A 17,904-nucleotide genomic window follows, 5' to 3' on the forward strand; every position below is an offset into this window, starting at 1 on the left:
AGTAATATAAGTACTGTGAACCACATATTCGCGGTCTGGCATTCACAAACTCGCCTTTCACAGATTTTTTTAGGGGAACTTATCTTCTTGTTAATTGGTAAAAAAATAATTTTTTTTTGACTCAGTTAAAAGTCCATCCATCCATCCATTTTCTACCGCTTATCCGAGGTCGGGTCGCGGGGGCAGTAGCTTTAACAGGGAAGCCCAGACTTCCCTCTCCCCAGCCACTTCATCCAGCTCTTCCCAGGTCACTGCAGCGTGTCCTGGGTCGTCCCCCGGGTCTCCTCCCGGTGGGACGACCGGGGAGGCGTCACCACCGGTCATGGGCTGAGCCGGGCAGTTAAAAGTCATGTCTAATATAAACATATTGCTTTGGTGCAATCTTCTGACCAAAGAACTATGTTGAAGTGAGGAGAGGTGCTTCATTTAGTCAGACTATGGCTAAAGAAAAAAATCTTGCAGCATCTATAAGCAATTACAATCCATTTTAGGGTTGCATCAATTACTTGTGGATTTTCGCTGTTCGCAGCAGGCCGCGATCCCTATCCCCCACAAAAAACGCGGTTTCCCTAAAGTCGTCGTATCAGTTGTAACAGAAATAGCTGTCGTAGTTGTAGTAATAGTAATAGTAGTAGCAATCGTAGTAGCAGTAGCATAACTGACATACATTAGGTTGAGCAATTCTACTAATGAAATATCAACTTAGTGTTCTCTCAGTAATGATAGCATTAGGAGAAGTAATATAGAAGTACAAGTACCAGTAGCAATAGTAGTATTAATCGTAGTAACCTGGGTTGACTATGCCACTGTTTGGGGGTTCTCTCAGCTCAGCCTCCTTCGCTTTCATGGGCTGAGCCTCCTCTGCTTCTTTCTTAGTCTGTGCACAACAAGTAACACTTCAAAGTTATGTGAGGGATGAAAAAAAGCAGAAGTTGAGTGGACGGCAGTCTGACTTTGGCCTGTTCTGCTTGGTAACCGCTGATGAGCTGAGCATAGCGTCCGTTGGCCCTCATCAGCGCCTGGTGGTTCCCTGACTCCAGGACCTCGCCGTCCTCCAGTACCAGAATGTCGTCACAGAACTCCAGATACTGATGTAGTAGTAAGAATAGCAAGAAGAGTAATATAGTGAACCCCCTTTTATGACATGGGATACGTTTCAAAATTCAGACCCACCCACGATAAGTGAAAATCTGCGATATAGACAAACTAATTTTACCCCTCCCAACTGCTTTAAATACATGCGAAACTTATGAAACACAGATTTTAAACACAAAAAAAGTCGCAAGCATAAAAGGCATAGAAAATATTGTACAGTATGGATAACGTCTGTGTGCTATGAATGGCCAAAGACAGGTCCAGGGAAACCTTACAGGAAAACTAAATGCCATGGGAATTAATTTTTTTTTTTTAAATGTTACAATAACAAATTCATGTTCTTTAGAGACAAAAAGCTCTCATATATGAGAATAAAGCCATATTGTTTCACACCAAAAAAAAAAAAGAAATTGGAATCTTAACAAGATGCAAGATTTAATCTTACGAGAATAAAGTTGTATTGTACAAGATAAAGTAACAATATTTTTATTAAAGTCAAAGTTTAACAAGGGAAGAATTATCTTGCTAAAATATACAAGGGCATTTCAGAAATACGACTTCGTTCGTTGTTCTCATAATATTCCACCTTTTATTCTGGGAAAGACAGATTTATTCTTTAAGAAATAGGACTATATTCTCCCAAATTACGCCTTTTGTAAGGTGTAACTTTATGCCTTTGACAATATGTGTTTTGATCTAAAAACAAAAAACAAACAAAACCCACTTTATTCTTGCAGGGATGTCAGAGTTATGTAATGATATCTCACAATTATATCAGAGTTTTTAATTAGAGCAGGGCGGTCGATACTTTTTCCTTCAAGGAACGTATACAGAAAAATCGAGGGATGCAAGGGCCACTTTGACATTTTTTCACTCTTTTAAACACACTAAAACCAATCCAGCAAGAAAAATATATATTACAGTCAAGGGTGCACATAAGCGGTGCGCATGCGCAGTTAAAGTGATAAAAGTACAATTTATTCAAGTGTATCGGCGTGCATATGCATACCAAACATTTTTGTTGTGTGTGGTGTTGTCATTTGCGAACGCCTCATTCAAATGAACAAACTTTTTGATAGAGGCGGGGGACTTGAGTTAGACTGGAGTTGCCAATTTTAGGAGTTGCTTGGCTAAAACCTACCTACCTCATTGAGTGAGTATCACAAAGGGAGTTCCAAAGACAAGACAAGAGCAACGTGGAAGATTTGCAACTCAAAGATAACAGGCAAAACATCAGCAAAGTCTACGTTCATCTGTCAGATGCAGGTAAGCTAGCTAGGTGAGCTAAAATGGCAGTAATCACTTAGGTATGGCGTTCCAAAGCCAGTTTTTACGTTGAGAGGAAACCAGAAATAAAGTGTTCCCAATACAACGGCTGCATGACTCCTTCCTTCCCGAAGCATATCGTAGGGCTAAAAACCCCCAGAATGGGTGATACTACAACCAGTCACTCAAAGGTTAACAGATAGATCGAAAGTCCAGCAAGAATGCTTAAATATTCATTATTTTTATATTCACTTTTTACTGCTTTTTTAAAAATCCAGATTCCTAAATTTTATTGTAAATATTGTAGAGCAGTGATTTTCAACCGGTGGTAAGGTCACTGAGCCATTTTTGTCCGGGCTCTCCCTTAGAGATAGAGTGAGAAGCTCGGTCATCCGGGAGGATCTCAGAGTAGAGCCGCTGCTCCTCCACATCGAGATGAGCCAGATGAGGTGGCTGGGGCATCTGATTCGGATGCCTCCCTGGTGAGGTGTTCCAGGCACATCCCACCGGGAGGAGACCCCGGGGGACGACCCAGGACACGCTGGAGAGACTACATCCTTCGGCTGGCCTGGGAACGCCTCGGGATCCCCCTGGAAGAGCTGGATGAAGTGGCTGGGGAGAGAGAAGTCTGGGTGTCCCTGCTAAAGCTACTGCCCCCTGCCGACCTCGGATAAGCGGTAGAAAATGGATGGATGGCTGGATGGAATATATTAATGTTCTCAAAAGGCTATTTTGAACAGTACATGTTCCTAACCTCTGCAAAAGTGGGTTGTGACTTAGCGATAATACAAAAATGCAGGTCCCAGGGTGACAACAGTTGAGAATCAATGCTGTAGAGCAGGGGTGCCCACACTTTTTTTTAACATGCGAGCTACCTACAAAATGACCAAGTCAAAATGATCTACCTACTATAAAATTGCAAAACATACATTTATTTATAAATATATTGTGAATTCTTTATATGAACCATATATGGTAGTGTACCACCTTGCATAACTGTGTGAACCCATATTGCTGAACACAACAATTTTTTTGTCCTTACCTTACTCTGATGACTTGCACTGAATGGAATCAGCCAGAGATGCATAATCCCGACAGTCACTGCTGACAGCTAGCCTCAAGCACACTTCCAAATGATCATCAGTCATGGTGGAACGGTACTTGGACTTGATGATCTTCATGTGAGAAAAGGCTGACTCGCATAAATAAGTTGAGCCGAATAATGCAGTCAAACAAGTTGCACATTTCCTCATGTTGGGGTACTTCTCCTCTGTGAGTAAGCACCAGAACTGTCCATGAGCTTTGGACTTCAGCTCAGTATCGGCTTGTAATGTCAAAATCTCCTCCTCTACTACAGTAGAATTTAGGTCAAAGAGTGTTGCCATTTTTGATGCGAGTGAAACTACCTAAGCATCTTCCTGAAAAGGGTAGCACATGAACGTAGCGACTGGCTCGAGTAATGCAAAGTCTTGAAATCGTTTGTCAAACTCTGACAATCTGTGGACCATCAATCTGTTCTGTGTAGCATACACTGTCAAGCTGCACACATGATTTCCCTTGCGTCTCCAACTCCGACACAAGGTTTTTGAAGTTTGCCAAACCATGGCGCTGGAGCTTTGAGGAGAAATGTCGCATTTTTCGTTTGAAAGCATTAATTGAGCTTATCATATTGATCACAGTTTTATCTTTACCTTGCAACTCAGGGTTCATTTCATTCAGCATGTTGGTCAGATCAGTTAAAAATGCCAAGTCCAGTAGCCACTGGTCATCATTTAATTGGCTATATTCTGCATGTTTAGCTTCACTGAGAAAAACCTTAGTCTCCGGACAGTGGTCTCGAAATCTTTGCAGGAATTTCGCTCGACTAAGACATCTGACATCAGTGTGCAACGGTAACTCAGAGTAGTCACTGTCAGCGTTATCCAGATGTGCACGGAAAAGAGCTGTGGCGCGAATAGAACAGGCGATCTTCGTTGCTAAATCCATTATTTCCTTCATGTTGAGCCTTTTTGTGCATAGTGCTTGTTGGTGTATTATGCATTGGTAATTAAGGAAGTCCGGAAAAGCGCCGTCCTCCCTGCACTTTGCAATAAATCCATTCAAGCGGCCAACCATCGCAGGTGCTCCATCCGTGGTGATGGACACCAATTTGAACACTGGGAGCTGAGTTTTCTCAATAAAGATTTTACAAGACTGACATATGTCCTCTCCTTGAGTATGTTCTTTCATGGTTAAGACCGTTAACAACCCCTCTTTTGCAGTCATATCAGAAAACACCATCCGAATAAAAATGCACAAAACTGCGCTGTGTCACTCCCGTCCGTAGACTCGTCCAGCTTCAGTGAGAAGCACTCGCAGGTTGCAATATCCTTCCAAAGTTGTTGGGACAGATCCTCAGCTATGGTTTCACAGCGCCGTGTGACTGTCATTCTTGATAGTTGGAGAGCTCTGATCGAGGACAGTATTTCCGCTTTGTTTTTAAAGTCTTGGAACAAAGAGTCCGCTGCTTCAACGAATGCCTATTTCACAATCTCTCCATCTTGGAAGGAGATCTTGTTCTTAACAATTAAGTGGCTCACCCGGAATGAAGCTTCGGTGGCTGCCTTTGCTTTCGAAGTTTGCTTCATGAAAAATGATTGCTGCCTGGACAATTAGGATTTTAATTCCTTTACCTTTCTCCTTTTCAGCTCGCTTTTCGGTGGGAAGTCAATGTCATAGTTTTTATGCACAGTCCGAAAATGCCGCTCCACGTTTCCTTTTTTCGGAATAGCGATGTTGGACAGGCAGATGTGGCAAACAGACTTTGAAAATGACATTGTAAAAAAATAGTCCTCCTCCCATTCCGTATGGAAGTGGTACGTTTTCGTCTTTTTACTTGGTCGAGCGCCCTCACACATTTTTACCCCTTAAGTTTAGTTTCTAAATTAAACGATAACTCACAAGCTTGCAAGGAAGGCGCCGTTGTGTGCACCTGCGCATGCCTGTCTGTGTACATCTGCATGACGCGATCTACCCACACTACCTTTGCGATCGACTAGTAGATCGCTATCGACGTATTGGGGACCCCTGCTGTAGAGTATTTATATTAGCCTTTGTCTTCTTTTCCTCTGCGTTTTCACACTAAACTGCAGGGTCAGCTGCTCCTGTCTTTAACCTCCAGGAACATCCTCTGCCTTCCCTTTGAAGTGGAGCGAATCCTGATGTACATTTTCTTTCCATCTCTTCTTTGGCATTCCTCTTGGTCTTTTTCCTTCTAAGTGCCGATTCATAACCTCCCTGACAGGGTCATTATCCTCCATCCTCATTACATGTCGATACCACCTCATTCTGATCTCTTTCACCTTCTCATTGATATCATTCACCCCTAGCTCCGTCCTGATGCGCTCACTTCTCTCCTTGTCCTTCAGTGCCACTCCCTTGATTCTTCTTAGCTGTATTACTGTTTTTTATAGCATTTTCCTCTCTCCCATAACACTTGACACTTATTTCCATTTCACCCATGCTGCTGTCACTCTTGCTCTTACTGCTGTTTCTGAGCTTCTTTCCTCATTCATTGTTACTCCCAGGTACCTCAACAAGTTTACCTGTTTGAGGCTGGCGTTATTGTTATTGTTGATATTAAGTGTCTTTGCATTTCTTCTACTGACCATTACTTCCGTCTTTAATGTACCTTAGTAACATAATGTTAGCCCTGCGGAGTATTATTTATATTAGTGTAAAAAAAGCTGTAAAAGTGCATAAAAAAACAACAACATCACTATAAATAACAAATTTCCACTATGTAGCAGACAGACGAGTAGATATATTCTACAAAAAAATGGAGGTGGGTGCGGTGGGGGCGGCAATAGGTGAACCGCTTGCAAAGACTGTAGTAGCAATAGTAGTACTTTGTACTTTGGGGTCCTGGTACCTGGAGCTGATGCGTGACCAGGATGACGGACTTTCCCCGCAGCTGACGCTTGATGCACTCTTCAAAGATGTGCTTGCCGACATGGGCGTCCACGGCCGAGAGAGGGTCGTCTAGCAGGAAGATGTCCTTGTCAGCGTAAACCGCCCGGGCCAGGCTGATCCTCTGCTTCTGGCCGCCCGACAGGTTGAGGCCACGCTCACCGATCTGATAACGACAATAACAAGCACTCGACCCTTGAAGGAAAGTCACAGAAATAGCGACAATAGCGATAGAAAGCAACAATAGAATTCAAATAACAATAGAAATCAACAATAATGATGGAAATCAACATCAGGAACCAATTAAAATAGAAATCAATATAAAAAGAGTATACCTCTGTGTGATCGGCTTGTGGGAGTATCTTCATGTCAGCCCAAAGGCTGCACACGTCCAAAACTCTTTCGTATCTGCACAAAGAAACTCACGCATGAACACATTTTAACTGACTAATAACAAACCAGAGACACCGAGAGGGAGAACATGTATCAATGTATTACATATTACTTTGTAGTCATGAAATGGGAAATGTGTCTATGTACAGTATATACGTATATTAAGTTAAGTTTGGTTTAGTGTTGTCCCATGTTTTCCTGTGTTCCATGTTTGTCGTGTGCTCATTTGGTTGTTGTGTCCCCCTGTTCTCGTCAACCTTCTGCCTTGTGTCGACCAATCAGCTCCTTCCAGCCACTCGTGTCTTCTCCAGATGTTCCTCGTTGTCTCGTCAATCTATTTGTATTTAGTTCCCTGGTTTCTTTCAGTTCTTGTTGGTTCATTGTCTTTGCAGTATGTCATTTTCAGGTGTCATTGTCCCTATCTGTTCCACATCTTACTTACCAGTCATAGTTTGTTTCTAGTTTTAGGTATTTAAGTGTTTCTTTGTTACTTTGGTTTGGTTGTTATCTGTTGTGGGACTTCGTTTAGTTTTGCTTTATCCATGTTCTTTGTTTGCCCTTTTTGAAAATTAAATATTATTTTTTGAGACTCCTGCCTTGCCTCCCTGCTTCCCTGCACTTGGGTCCTCCACGTTTTTTGCCTTGCCTTCGACATCCCCAACCATGACAGTGTGGTCATTTATATAGTCTTGAAATATTAAGTATTTTAAAGACATTGAATATTAAATAACAATATTTACATACAGCAATACTTTCATGGCAATAGCAGTAGCAGTAATAATCATAGTAGAAGTAACAGTAATATTAATAGTCGTACTGTAGTATAGCAGCAGTAATAGTAGCTGTAGTATTAATATTAATAGTAGTAGTAAAAGGAACAGTACTACTAATAATAGAAGTAATAGCAGTAATAGAAATAGTACAAGTAATTGTAGTGGCAGTCATAGTAAAAGTAATAGTAATAGTAGTAATAGTAGTTGTAGTAGTAGTAGAGTAGTATTAATAGTAATAGTTGTCGCAGTAATTGTAGTAGTAGTAGTGGTCATAGTAGTAAAAATAGTAACAGCAGTCGTTTTAGTAGTAACAGTAGAAGCAATAGTTGTAGTAGTAGTAACAGTGTAGCGGACATGGCACGCAAAAGATGCCACCCGGCACCCCAGCCTCGCACTACCGCCGCTCGCCGCCGAGGTAGATGTTAACTGCTAGCGAGACGCAGAGTCACATGCAGACTCTAAACGAATCAACGCCATTAACCATCAAAAAGAAGAGACAGACATTTGCTTTTCCACGCCGACGCTAAGTGAATCATGGCTGCCTGGCACGTCAAAGCGGAGACCCAAGGATGCCGAGTTCGCCCCCGGACGCCAAGTTAATTATTTCCCCCCCGAGTCGAAGGATGGCACCAACAAAGGCGCCTCCACCCTGTTGGTACTGCCACTTGGGAGTTGGAACAGCCAACAGCGACACCCACGGGCGACGGAACGACACTGCAGACATGGGTTCATAAGACAGTCTGTGAGTCGACTGGGAGTTAATATTTTAAGAACTTTAGATGAACGCCACGAGTGACTGTATTGCTGCAAGCTTGAATGTATAACGTCGAATATGTTGTTAACTGAACCAGCTGAAATGTTTAACCTCACACCACAATATCACATGGAAAATAGTAATGTTCTCCACACCACACAACATTTAAAACATTCATTACAGGTATGAAAGAGGATGAGCCTGGAACAATGCAGGGTGAGGAAGTGGTCTAGTTATCCTAAATCCAATAATTAATATTATATTCCACTGGTTCTAAACCAAAAAATAATCCTAAAATGAAAAAATAACGCCAGAAGGCAGTCCAGCCCTCAGTGTTCGCGAAGGTCATAGAAAAGGAGGGGGGTAAACCTGCTCCGGCCATAAAAGGGGCCGGAGCTGGGACCAGTTGAGAAGCTTTTGGGAGTTTTGGTGGAGAAGTTTTCCGTTGGTCTCACCCCGACCAACTCGCCGACGACCGGGCCAGGCAAGACGTCCACCTCACCCGAAGTGGCAAGGATGCATTGGATGATCCCCGGCTGCAGAGCCTCCTGGAAGCACTCCGAGCCACCCTGCTTGGGAGCCCGAGCTCAGTCCGAGGGAACGGAGGCAAACGCAACGCGACCGCTCCTAACGTCTGGCGAACAGACACCCGAGAGACGTCCTGCCTGGGAACTCGCTGGCCTCCTGCTTTTCCTCCTTTTTTCCTTCCTCCCTTCCATTGAATCCACCTGTTCCCGGTCCGGACCGGGGCGGCCGAACACTCGGGAGCCTGACTCGCCTGCCTCAAACGTATTAAAGACACGTAAGTCCAACATTGCGGTCTACTGAAAGTACGGATTAGTGCATATTTGGGTTTATATTAACGTAGAATTATCCTGTCGAAACCCCTTTTTATTATTCAATTTTCAATCAAATTCAATACTTGCATCATTGTTTTGTGTGACTGGGTTCGGAACAAAACCTCTGAAAAGTCTAGAACTCAAAAGCTTTTAAAATGTAGCCACCTTCCGATAAGAGACTGATTTAAAGGTTTGTCATCATTTCGCCTCAAGTTAAACTTGTAAAAATATGACGTGGTGCCCTCATATATATCAAATATCTTGATTTATAACGCTGTAATTTAAAATTACGACAACCCGGAAGTGACGCAGACGGCGCTTCAAATTCAATCGTTTCCTTCTAAATTAAGCACAATTCTTATTTCATCCATAACCGCTACACAGTATTAGTAGTAGAAGTAGAAGTAGTTTTAGTAGTAATAGTAGTAGAAATAGTTGCAGTAGTAGTAATAGTAATAGTTGCAGTAGCAATAGTCAGAAGCAGTAATAATACTAGAAATGGTACTAAAATAGTTCCAGTAATAGGAGTGGAAATACTGTAGAAATAATAGTAATAGTGGTAGTTGTAAGTAGTAAGTAGTAGTGTAGTAATAGTATTACGTGCAGTAGTAATAATAATAACAGTTGTAGTACTAATTGTAGTTGTAGTAGGAGTAACAGTAGTAGTTTTAAAAGTAATCTGTTCTAGTTGTTGTAGTAGAACTAGTAGTAGTGGCAGTGGTAATCGTAAAAGTAGCTATAGTAGAAGTACTGGTACTAGTAATGGTACGAGAAATAGTACTAATAATAGTAGCATTAGTAGTTGTACGAATTGTAATCCTATTAATGGTAGCAGTTGTTTTTGTTATGCCTTTTTGTCATTCCAGTCAATGATTTGTTGTTTTTCATGAATGTGCATTACTTCTCCATGTCCAAAGGGTTCCCCATCAGGATATTTTCTTGCACGCTTCCATGGAAGATCCACGCCTGCTGGGAAACGTACGCAAAGGTCCCCTCGGCCGTGATCGAGCCCTGGAGGAGGTGCATCTAAAACCGAAAAGACCAACACATGGAGGTCTTCACACTGAGAAAGAACACCTTGGCGGAGGTGACACGGGTGGTTCAACTCACCTGCTCTAAAATACTAGAAATCAGCGAGGTTTTGCCACTTCCCACATTCCCGCAGACACCCAGTAACTTGCCCTTGGGAAGCGAGAAGGAAACGTTCCTCAAAGTGGGCAGGAAGTCATTTTTTTCATCCAGCTTGTGTCCAATTTCTCCGTTGGCTGTCCCCGTCCCCCCGTTGATCACACCAGGATGGGGTGCGTCGCTCCAGCTGTCGGGCTTGTTCCAAGACAAGGTAGCATTCGTCATCTCGATGGCGAAGTCGCCATCTTTCCTCTGCACCAAATAGGGATCTGGATTCGGGATCAGCAATATTTTCTGGGGAGGGAAGGATTTTATACAAAGATGAGGTGATCCAGGCCAGGTAGCATGGTGCACCTTGAGGGGTTCGTAGGGACCTAGGCTGTCCCTCAAGACCACTGGTGTAGTAACCTTCCCAATGTTTTTATCTAAATATTATGACATCTTTCAGAAAACATTTTTACTTTTACGATTTTATCCTAATGACAACATTTCCTATTAGTATAATGACATTTTTGTCAAAAATGACGTTTTTACACACAATTGTATGATTTAATCCATCCATTATCTGAGCCGCATATCCTCACTGGGGTCGCGAGTGTGCTGGAGCCTATCCCAGCTATCTTCGGGCGAGAGGCGGGGTACAAACTGAACTGGTCGCCACCCAATCGCAGGGCACATATAAACAAACAACCATTCACACTCAAATTCACACCTATGGGCAATTTAGAGTCTTCAATTAACCTACCAGGCATGTTTTTGGGATGTGGGAGGAAACCGGAGTGCCCAGAGAAAACCCACGCAGGCACGGGGAGAACATGCAAACTCCACACAGGCGGCGCTGGGGATTGAACCCCGGTCCTCAGAACTGTGAGGCAGACGCTCTAACCAGACGGTCACCGTACTTAATGATGTGGCCTCTGCACTCCGTGTCATACCATACTGGTGGGCTGCCATGTTTGTATGCATTACAAACTGTGGTGTCTATTTTTCTTTCTTCTTTTATTAATTTTTGCCTTTGTATAATTGCTTGGGCTTGTAACTGAAGTTTTAAATATAACAGATAAGATCTTAGATTCCAACATAACCAATACATACTTTGTTGAACTCTAATAACTAGTCATGCCAAACTGTAATATACTGTAGTCAGATACAGAGGGGGTCCTGGACTGAATGGTGTCCTGTGTGACAGCCGTAAATTGCACCCACTTGGCCAATTGGGTAGGCTGAGGGTGGGGTGGGGGTGGGCGGGATTGCGGGGGGCATATCACCCATATCAGAAACTGCCATTGGTCAGATAAAATTGAGTTGACTCACAGAGGAGTGACTGACAACGAAACAATTACTGTTCATTAAATGTTGCCAACATGCAAACTGCACCACATTGGCCTTGAATGCGGCACGGTATAAACAAAGGTTGCATAAAATGACATCATAATCAGGGCACCTGGCCCTGAATGAAACACTCGTGGATAGACACACAGCCTGCATACAGAACAAGACATCACTACAAAACAAAAATAACCAAATATGGCTGGAAGATTAGGTCATCCCCGTTCTTGGCCAATCAGAAAACTATATATAAGCCTGTGTTCTGCTCACTGTAAATCAGAGTTTTGCTTTTAGGAAGGAGACAGCACTCAGGATTTTTTTCTGCTTGGAATAAAACCATTGTGATCAGCTCAGCTCCAGACTACAGCCTCAGTTCTTTGCCAGTTTGGACTGATTTATCTCAGCCTTTAGAAATGTATATACTATATAATATAATATTTTCTATTGATTAACCATCCATCCATTTTCCATACCGCTTTATCCTCACAAGGGTCGCGGGCGTCCTGGATCTCATCCTAGGCATCTTCGGGCGAGAGGCGGGGTACACCCTGAACTGCTCGCCAGCCAATCGCAGGGCACATATAAACAAACAACCATTCGCCCACACATTCACACCTAAGGGCAATTTAGAGTCTTCAATCAACCTATCATGCATGTTTTTGGAAAACCGGAGTGCCCGGAGAAAACCCACATAGGCACGGTGAGAACATGCAAACTCCACACAGGCGGGACCGGGATTTGAACCCCGGTCCTCAGAAGTGTGAGGCAGATGTGCTCTATTGAATAACCAAATTTTACAAACAAAGGAACACAGCCAACTTCTACTGAAGCTCAAGAGTATTACCGAAGGTGTCGCACGCCAAGGTTTGGGACGGGGACCTCCTCGTCCACTGGCCCAACCGGGGTAGCTGCCTTAGTGTTTTTTATCGACATCAACACAAAAAGAAACAAATGGCACACTATCTGCTAAATGTTCGGCCGAGACATGATGACTACCATTCGTGACTCAGCCAAAGCCCACGTTCAGGTGCTGTCCACCCTGCTTGTCAAGAGTGCCATCAAGATGCTGTACCTTCTGTTTTACAGTAACACTGTAGGGATCAAGCTCTGCTGTGATTAGAGAAAAAATGCAAGTACCGTAATTGACACAACCCAAAAATGTTAATAATTTCCTGTATTAATCAGTTACAATAAAACCTAAACATGTGCCAAAGAATGACAGCAAAACACTGTTCTTTTCAACCTCATTTTACAACATTACCAGTACCCTTAAAAAGAAGTAGAGCTTATAGATTATTTGATTTTGGAAAAAATGTACCAGAAGTGCAAAGATGCTCGTGTGTATGTCGGCGAAGATCTTCAACAGTTGACATTTGTCTCCTTTAAATACTTCCTTGACACCAATTACAACTTTCCTCATAGCTAGGCTTTAGAGCCATCTCGTGGAGTCTTAGGGGGTCATAAAAATTTTGAAAAAGCAGAAAAATACACAGAGAACCGCTAACAGGTAAGTTTTTGAGTGAGTAATGCAGGATAGGTTCCAAAACTAAAATAGGTAAAGTCACGACTAATGAACCGCAAGTATGTGGGGGATTACTGTACCCTGTCTACTTTATGGTGAGAAACAAAGCTGGCGGAGTTCACCGTTATCCTAGACCTGAGGGGATTCAACTGACTACCGAAGCATATGCTCTTTTGTCTTCTGCCTACACACCAGACTCCAGGATCGGTCTCCGAGGTACCGGGCAAGCACCAGATTGCTAACAGATACGAAGTCAAGTTTCCTACCTTGAGACGTGCAATGGACACGTTGGCCTCGGCCAGAGCCTTCACGGACAACGGCATCAGAGCCAGACAGAAGCGCATGGCATTGAAAATGGCGATGGTGGTGAAGGCCTGGTGATGACACGGAAAACATCATCATTAACATCTATGCTGGCCTAAATGTTATCAGAATCAGAGGCACTGACCTACACTTCCAACCTAAATTTAAATACTTGTTATAGTTGTATAAATTTAATCCCAACAGTCTATTCTCTTCATTACGCAGCGTTTCACAGCATGTTGATACTTGATTTTTTCTTTTGTCCAATCATATTTATGTGTTGCCATGTCAATTTAATCTGCCCATGACCTACAGTGTAGGTTGATGTGAAAAAAAATCAGATTAGCATCTCTCCAACAACTAGGAACCATTTTTGCATTTTGTTCACAGCTGGTTATAAACCTAAAACTCAATCCTTTCAGACCCCATAGTGGTGGTATTAAAAGTTGGATTAAGTCAGGTAAATTCTTATTGAAGGTCCAGGTACCAAATGCATGGCCGGCTACTGCCATTAAGTCTGCTATTTCTTACTTGCCGGGTCTGGTTGTGGTGTACTCACTTCAGTAATGTTGATCTTCCAGCCCAACAAGGTGTGCAGCATGAAGGTGAGTACGGTGGCCAGGGTGGGGATGATGCTGGTGATGCTAGTGTTGGCATTCTGGATGTAACTGGCTATGCGCAGATGTTTTTTCTCTCTTTGCCTCAACTCTGGAAGAAACACCGAAAAGGATAATTGTTTTCATTTGTCAATAAAGTCTCATCAAAAGGTACAGTAGGTGATTACACATTTTTACTGATAATTGTATGATTTTAGCCTTGAAATTTATATTTTGTAAAAATACTGTGGAACCCCCCCCCTCCAAAATTACTGTTTTACTCATAAGTCTATGATTGTTTTTTGCTTTGACGAATTCCAACTTCTTTCTCACAGTACTATGAATTTAAAAAAATATGCTAACACATTTCTCCTCATAATTATATTGGTTTTAGCCTTACAAAATGAAATGTTTCTCATAATATTACACAGTTGTTTTTTGCACAACTTACTACATGCTGTTATCCCTGAAATGTAATACACTCGCTTCTTTTTTCAGAAAATTGCATATTTGTACTAATAATTGTATGATTTTTATCCTTAACAAAATTCTAATTTTAATCACCCGCAACCAAACCGACCATCGCCCAGCGACCAGAACAGGGTACAGAAGGCGGGCCTGTCCAAGGCAGGAGGCGCTGACACCCTACCATAAACTCCAAGTCAGCCGGGGACCCCACACAGCCCGAGGGAGAGAGGGCCACCGTGTCTCCTGAGGACACAGGGCCAATTGATACCCTTCTTAACTATTTTAGATATTAAGTCATGGATGGCAGTGAATTTTCTACAGCTCAACCAGGACAAGACAGAGTTATCGGCCCGAAGGCAACAGAGAAAAACTTTTACCAAAACTATAATATTAGTGTGTAAAGAACCTGGGCGTTATTTTTTACTCGGAGCTTAATTTTATTCCAACACTTCAAGAATGTAATCAAGATGGGTTTTTACCATCTTAAAAATACAGCCAGAGTCCGCCCGTTTCGCTCTCAGGCTAGCGTGGAGGTGCTGATGCATGCTTTCATCTCCTATCGTTTAGACTTTTGCAATGCCCTGCTCTCTGGTCTTCCAAAAAAAAAAAAAAGACTCTCTCTAATCTACAATTACTGCAGAACTCAGCTGCGTGTGTGCTGACAAAGACCAGAGGGCGGGAACACATTGTACCGGTTTTAAGATCACTGCATTCGTTCCCCGTGTGCTTCAGGATCGATTTTAAGGTTATTTTACAAGTTTTTAAATGTCTTAATGTTCTTGGGCCATCATCTATCTGATATGCTTTGACCATATCAACCCTCACGGGCCCTGAGGTCCTCTGGCACGAGCCTTTTAATTGCTCCAATGGCTAGAACTAACACATACGGAGAGGCTGCATTCAGCCACTATGGCCCATGCCTTTGGAATAGCCTGACAGAGAGCATCAGGAGCGCAGAGTCTGTTGATGCTTTTAAAAGGTGGCTCAAGAATCATGTTTGGTTTAACTTTTAACTGATTTCTAATTTATTTATGCATTTATTTAGTATTTATTTATTCACTGGCCTATTCATTATTTTATTGTATTTCATACTGTCCTTCAGTTTCATCCTGTCCTATTATCTTCCCCCCCCCCCCCCCCCCCCCCCCCCCCCCTCCCCCCTCCAGTGTCTCCTCATTGGAGCCTCCCTGCTGGAAGGTGTGTTCAATCTGCCAGCGGGGATATCATTCTGCAGTTTTCTCATGGCCCAGGGGACAGGGGGCTCTGCACAATGTGGAGAGTCCATCCTGGTACTCCCAGGTCATGGTGGTCTTTGTGGCGGCATTCTCTGTGGCTGCGGGCTGTGGCACCTCTCAGTGCGGATCGCTCCCATGGCTTTGTCTTTCCTCACCTGGACCCTCAGTGCCTCTGCATTAATGCTATGCATGTGTATGTGCGGATGTGGGAGGGGTAGGTCTTGTGTTTCTTGCCATTCTGTTTTTATTTCTATAAAGCATAGTGTTGGATTCTGATGTATGAAAAGTGCGACATAAATAAAGTTGATTTGAATTTATGAGTTAATCCTAGAAAACAATATTGTTTTCCTCAAAATACTATGAATAAAAATATTACACATTTGTAGGCATAATTTTATCCATCCATTTTCTGTCTATTTTTTATGTATAATTGTATAATTTCATCTTCGAATAATTATTGCTTTATTTTTTTATTTATTTGTTTTTTTAACTACACATTCACACTTTTTCTCATGATATAATAGTTTTTACTTCCAAAAATTACATGTTAAAAAAATAATATGGCATTTTTCTCATAATGTTTTTATGCTGGTAATGCTGCCATAATAAACCCTGTTCATGCAGGCCATACAGTACCTGAAATCGTCTTCTCAAAGGAGTCTTCCCAGGCGTACATCTTGATGAGCTTGATGCTGTTGAGGATCTCGTTCATGATGCGAACGCGACTGTCTGTCATCAAGACGGCTTTGTGCCGGAACTTGTTGATGAGCTTGGCCATGAAAAGCTGAACGGCGGGAAAAACAACAACAATTAGTTACCTTAATAGTCTTAAAGAAAAAATGCCGATGGTGCAGTGGTTTCCTGACCTGTACCGGAATGAAGACCAGGTAGGTAACGACGCCCATCAGCGCCGTGATGCCCAGGATGTAGCAGGCGTAGATGATACACACAAAGAAGAGCACCGGTGCTGACAGTATGAAGCTGCCGAACAGTACGGCCTCAAACAGTTTGTGGCCGTCGTTAGTCAAGACGTTAATGACCTGGGGAGAGAGTTGAAAGTGAAAGGAAGGCTTGCAAACAAAAATCTCACAAAAAGAGTATAATGTGAACCCCCGCATAATCACGGTTCGGCATTAGCTGTTTTAGTGCCCAGGCCAAACCAATAAAAATTTTACTTTTTCTTGTGGCATCTTAACGTCAATAAACTATGTTGAAGTGAGTTGAGGAGTTTTATTTAGACAAAAGTCGTGCTTTGCAACCATCTTGTGGCATATTTGGGCAGTTATAACGCTTTTGCAGGGGTGGTGATGCTGATGCGGCTGTTGGAATGTCTCCTGGTTTTAGTTTGCATTGTTCGATACCGCCTACCTGAGGGAAGAAGCTTCAATAGGTGGTGACCAGGCTGTGGAGGGTACAAGAAGATTTTGCATCCCCTTGTCTAAGTTCTGTTAGCATGCAAGTCCTCAAGAGTGGGTAGGAGGGTACTGATAATTTTTTCATCAGTCTTGACTGTCTGTTGCAGTCTGATTTTGTTGTTCTTTGTGGTAGCACCAAACCAGACTGATGGATGAACACAGAACCGATTCAATGACTGCTGTGGAACTGCCTCAACAGCTCCTCTGGTAGGCCGTGCTTCATCAAGAGCCGCAGGAAGAACATCCTCTGCTAGGCCTTTTTGAGGATGCAGTTGAATTTCCAGGAACTTGAAGGTCTCGACGGTTGACACAGGGCAGTTGTACAGCATGAGGGGCAGCTCTGGTGAAGGATGTCTTCTGAAGACCACGATCATCTCTACAGTCTTGAGCGTGTTCAGCTCCAGGTTGTGTTGACTGCAACAAAGCTCCAGCCACTTCACTTGCTGTGGAAACGCAGACTCGTCACAGTCATTGATGAGGCCGAAGACTGTGGTGTTGTCTGCAAACTTCAGGAGTTTGACAGTCAGGTGTGTTCAGGTGCATTTGTTCGTCTACAGAGAGAAAAGTAGCATAGAGAAGACACATCCTTGGGGGGCCCGAGTGCTGATGGTGCGTGTGGATGAGGTGGTGTCTCCCAGCCTCACCTGCTGTGTCATGCCCATCAAGAAGCTGTAAATCCACTGCCAGATGGCAGGCGAGATGCTGAGCTGGAGAAGCTTGGAGTTTAAGGATGATGGTGTTGAACGCAGAGCTGACATCCATGAACAGGATCTTCGCGTAGGTCCCTGCCCCGTCGAGGTGTTCCATGATGAACTGCAGTCCCATGTTGACTGCGTCATC

The 17,904-nt window shown here is 43.0% G+C and overlaps 1 protein-coding gene across 13 annotated transcripts in view; it reads right to left on the reverse strand.

Moving 5' to 3' along the window:
• abcc12 (ATP-binding cassette, sub-family C (CFTR/MRP), member 12) overlaps positions 1-17,904 on the reverse strand; it is a 69,330-nt gene that overhangs the window by 24,518 nt on the left and 26,908 nt on the right. For 12 of the 13 annotated variants that reach the window (XM_061765116.1, XM_061765091.1, XM_061765136.1 and 9 more), the window contains 10 exons: positions 16,516-16,689; positions 16,286-16,433; positions 13,910-14,058; positions 13,314-13,421; positions 10,179-10,490; positions 9,970-10,094; positions 6,645-6,717; positions 6,272-6,475; positions 954-1,088; positions 790-877 (listed from right to left, as the gene is read on the reverse strand). In XM_061765116.1, the coding sequence (XP_061621100.1) occupies positions 790-877; positions 954-1,088; positions 6,272-6,475; positions 6,645-6,717; positions 9,970-10,094; positions 10,179-10,490; positions 13,314-13,421; positions 13,910-14,058; positions 16,286-16,433; positions 16,516-16,689 (1,516 nt within the window). Of the gene's footprint in view, positions 1-789; positions 878-953; positions 1,089-6,271; positions 6,476-6,644; positions 6,718-9,969; positions 10,095-10,178; positions 10,491-13,313; positions 13,422-13,909; positions 14,059-16,285; positions 16,434-16,515; positions 16,690-17,017; positions 17,544-17,904 lie in introns of those variants that run through there. The other variant, XM_061765152.1, reaches the window with a different exon arrangement.

The sequence above is a fragment of the Phyllopteryx taeniolatus genome, chromosome 2 (genome assembly GCF_024500385.1).
Source record: "Phyllopteryx taeniolatus isolate TA_2022b chromosome 2, UOR_Ptae_1.2, whole genome shotgun sequence".
NCBI classification, from domain to species: domain Eukaryota; kingdom Metazoa; phylum Chordata; class Actinopteri; order Syngnathiformes; family Syngnathidae; genus Phyllopteryx; species Phyllopteryx taeniolatus.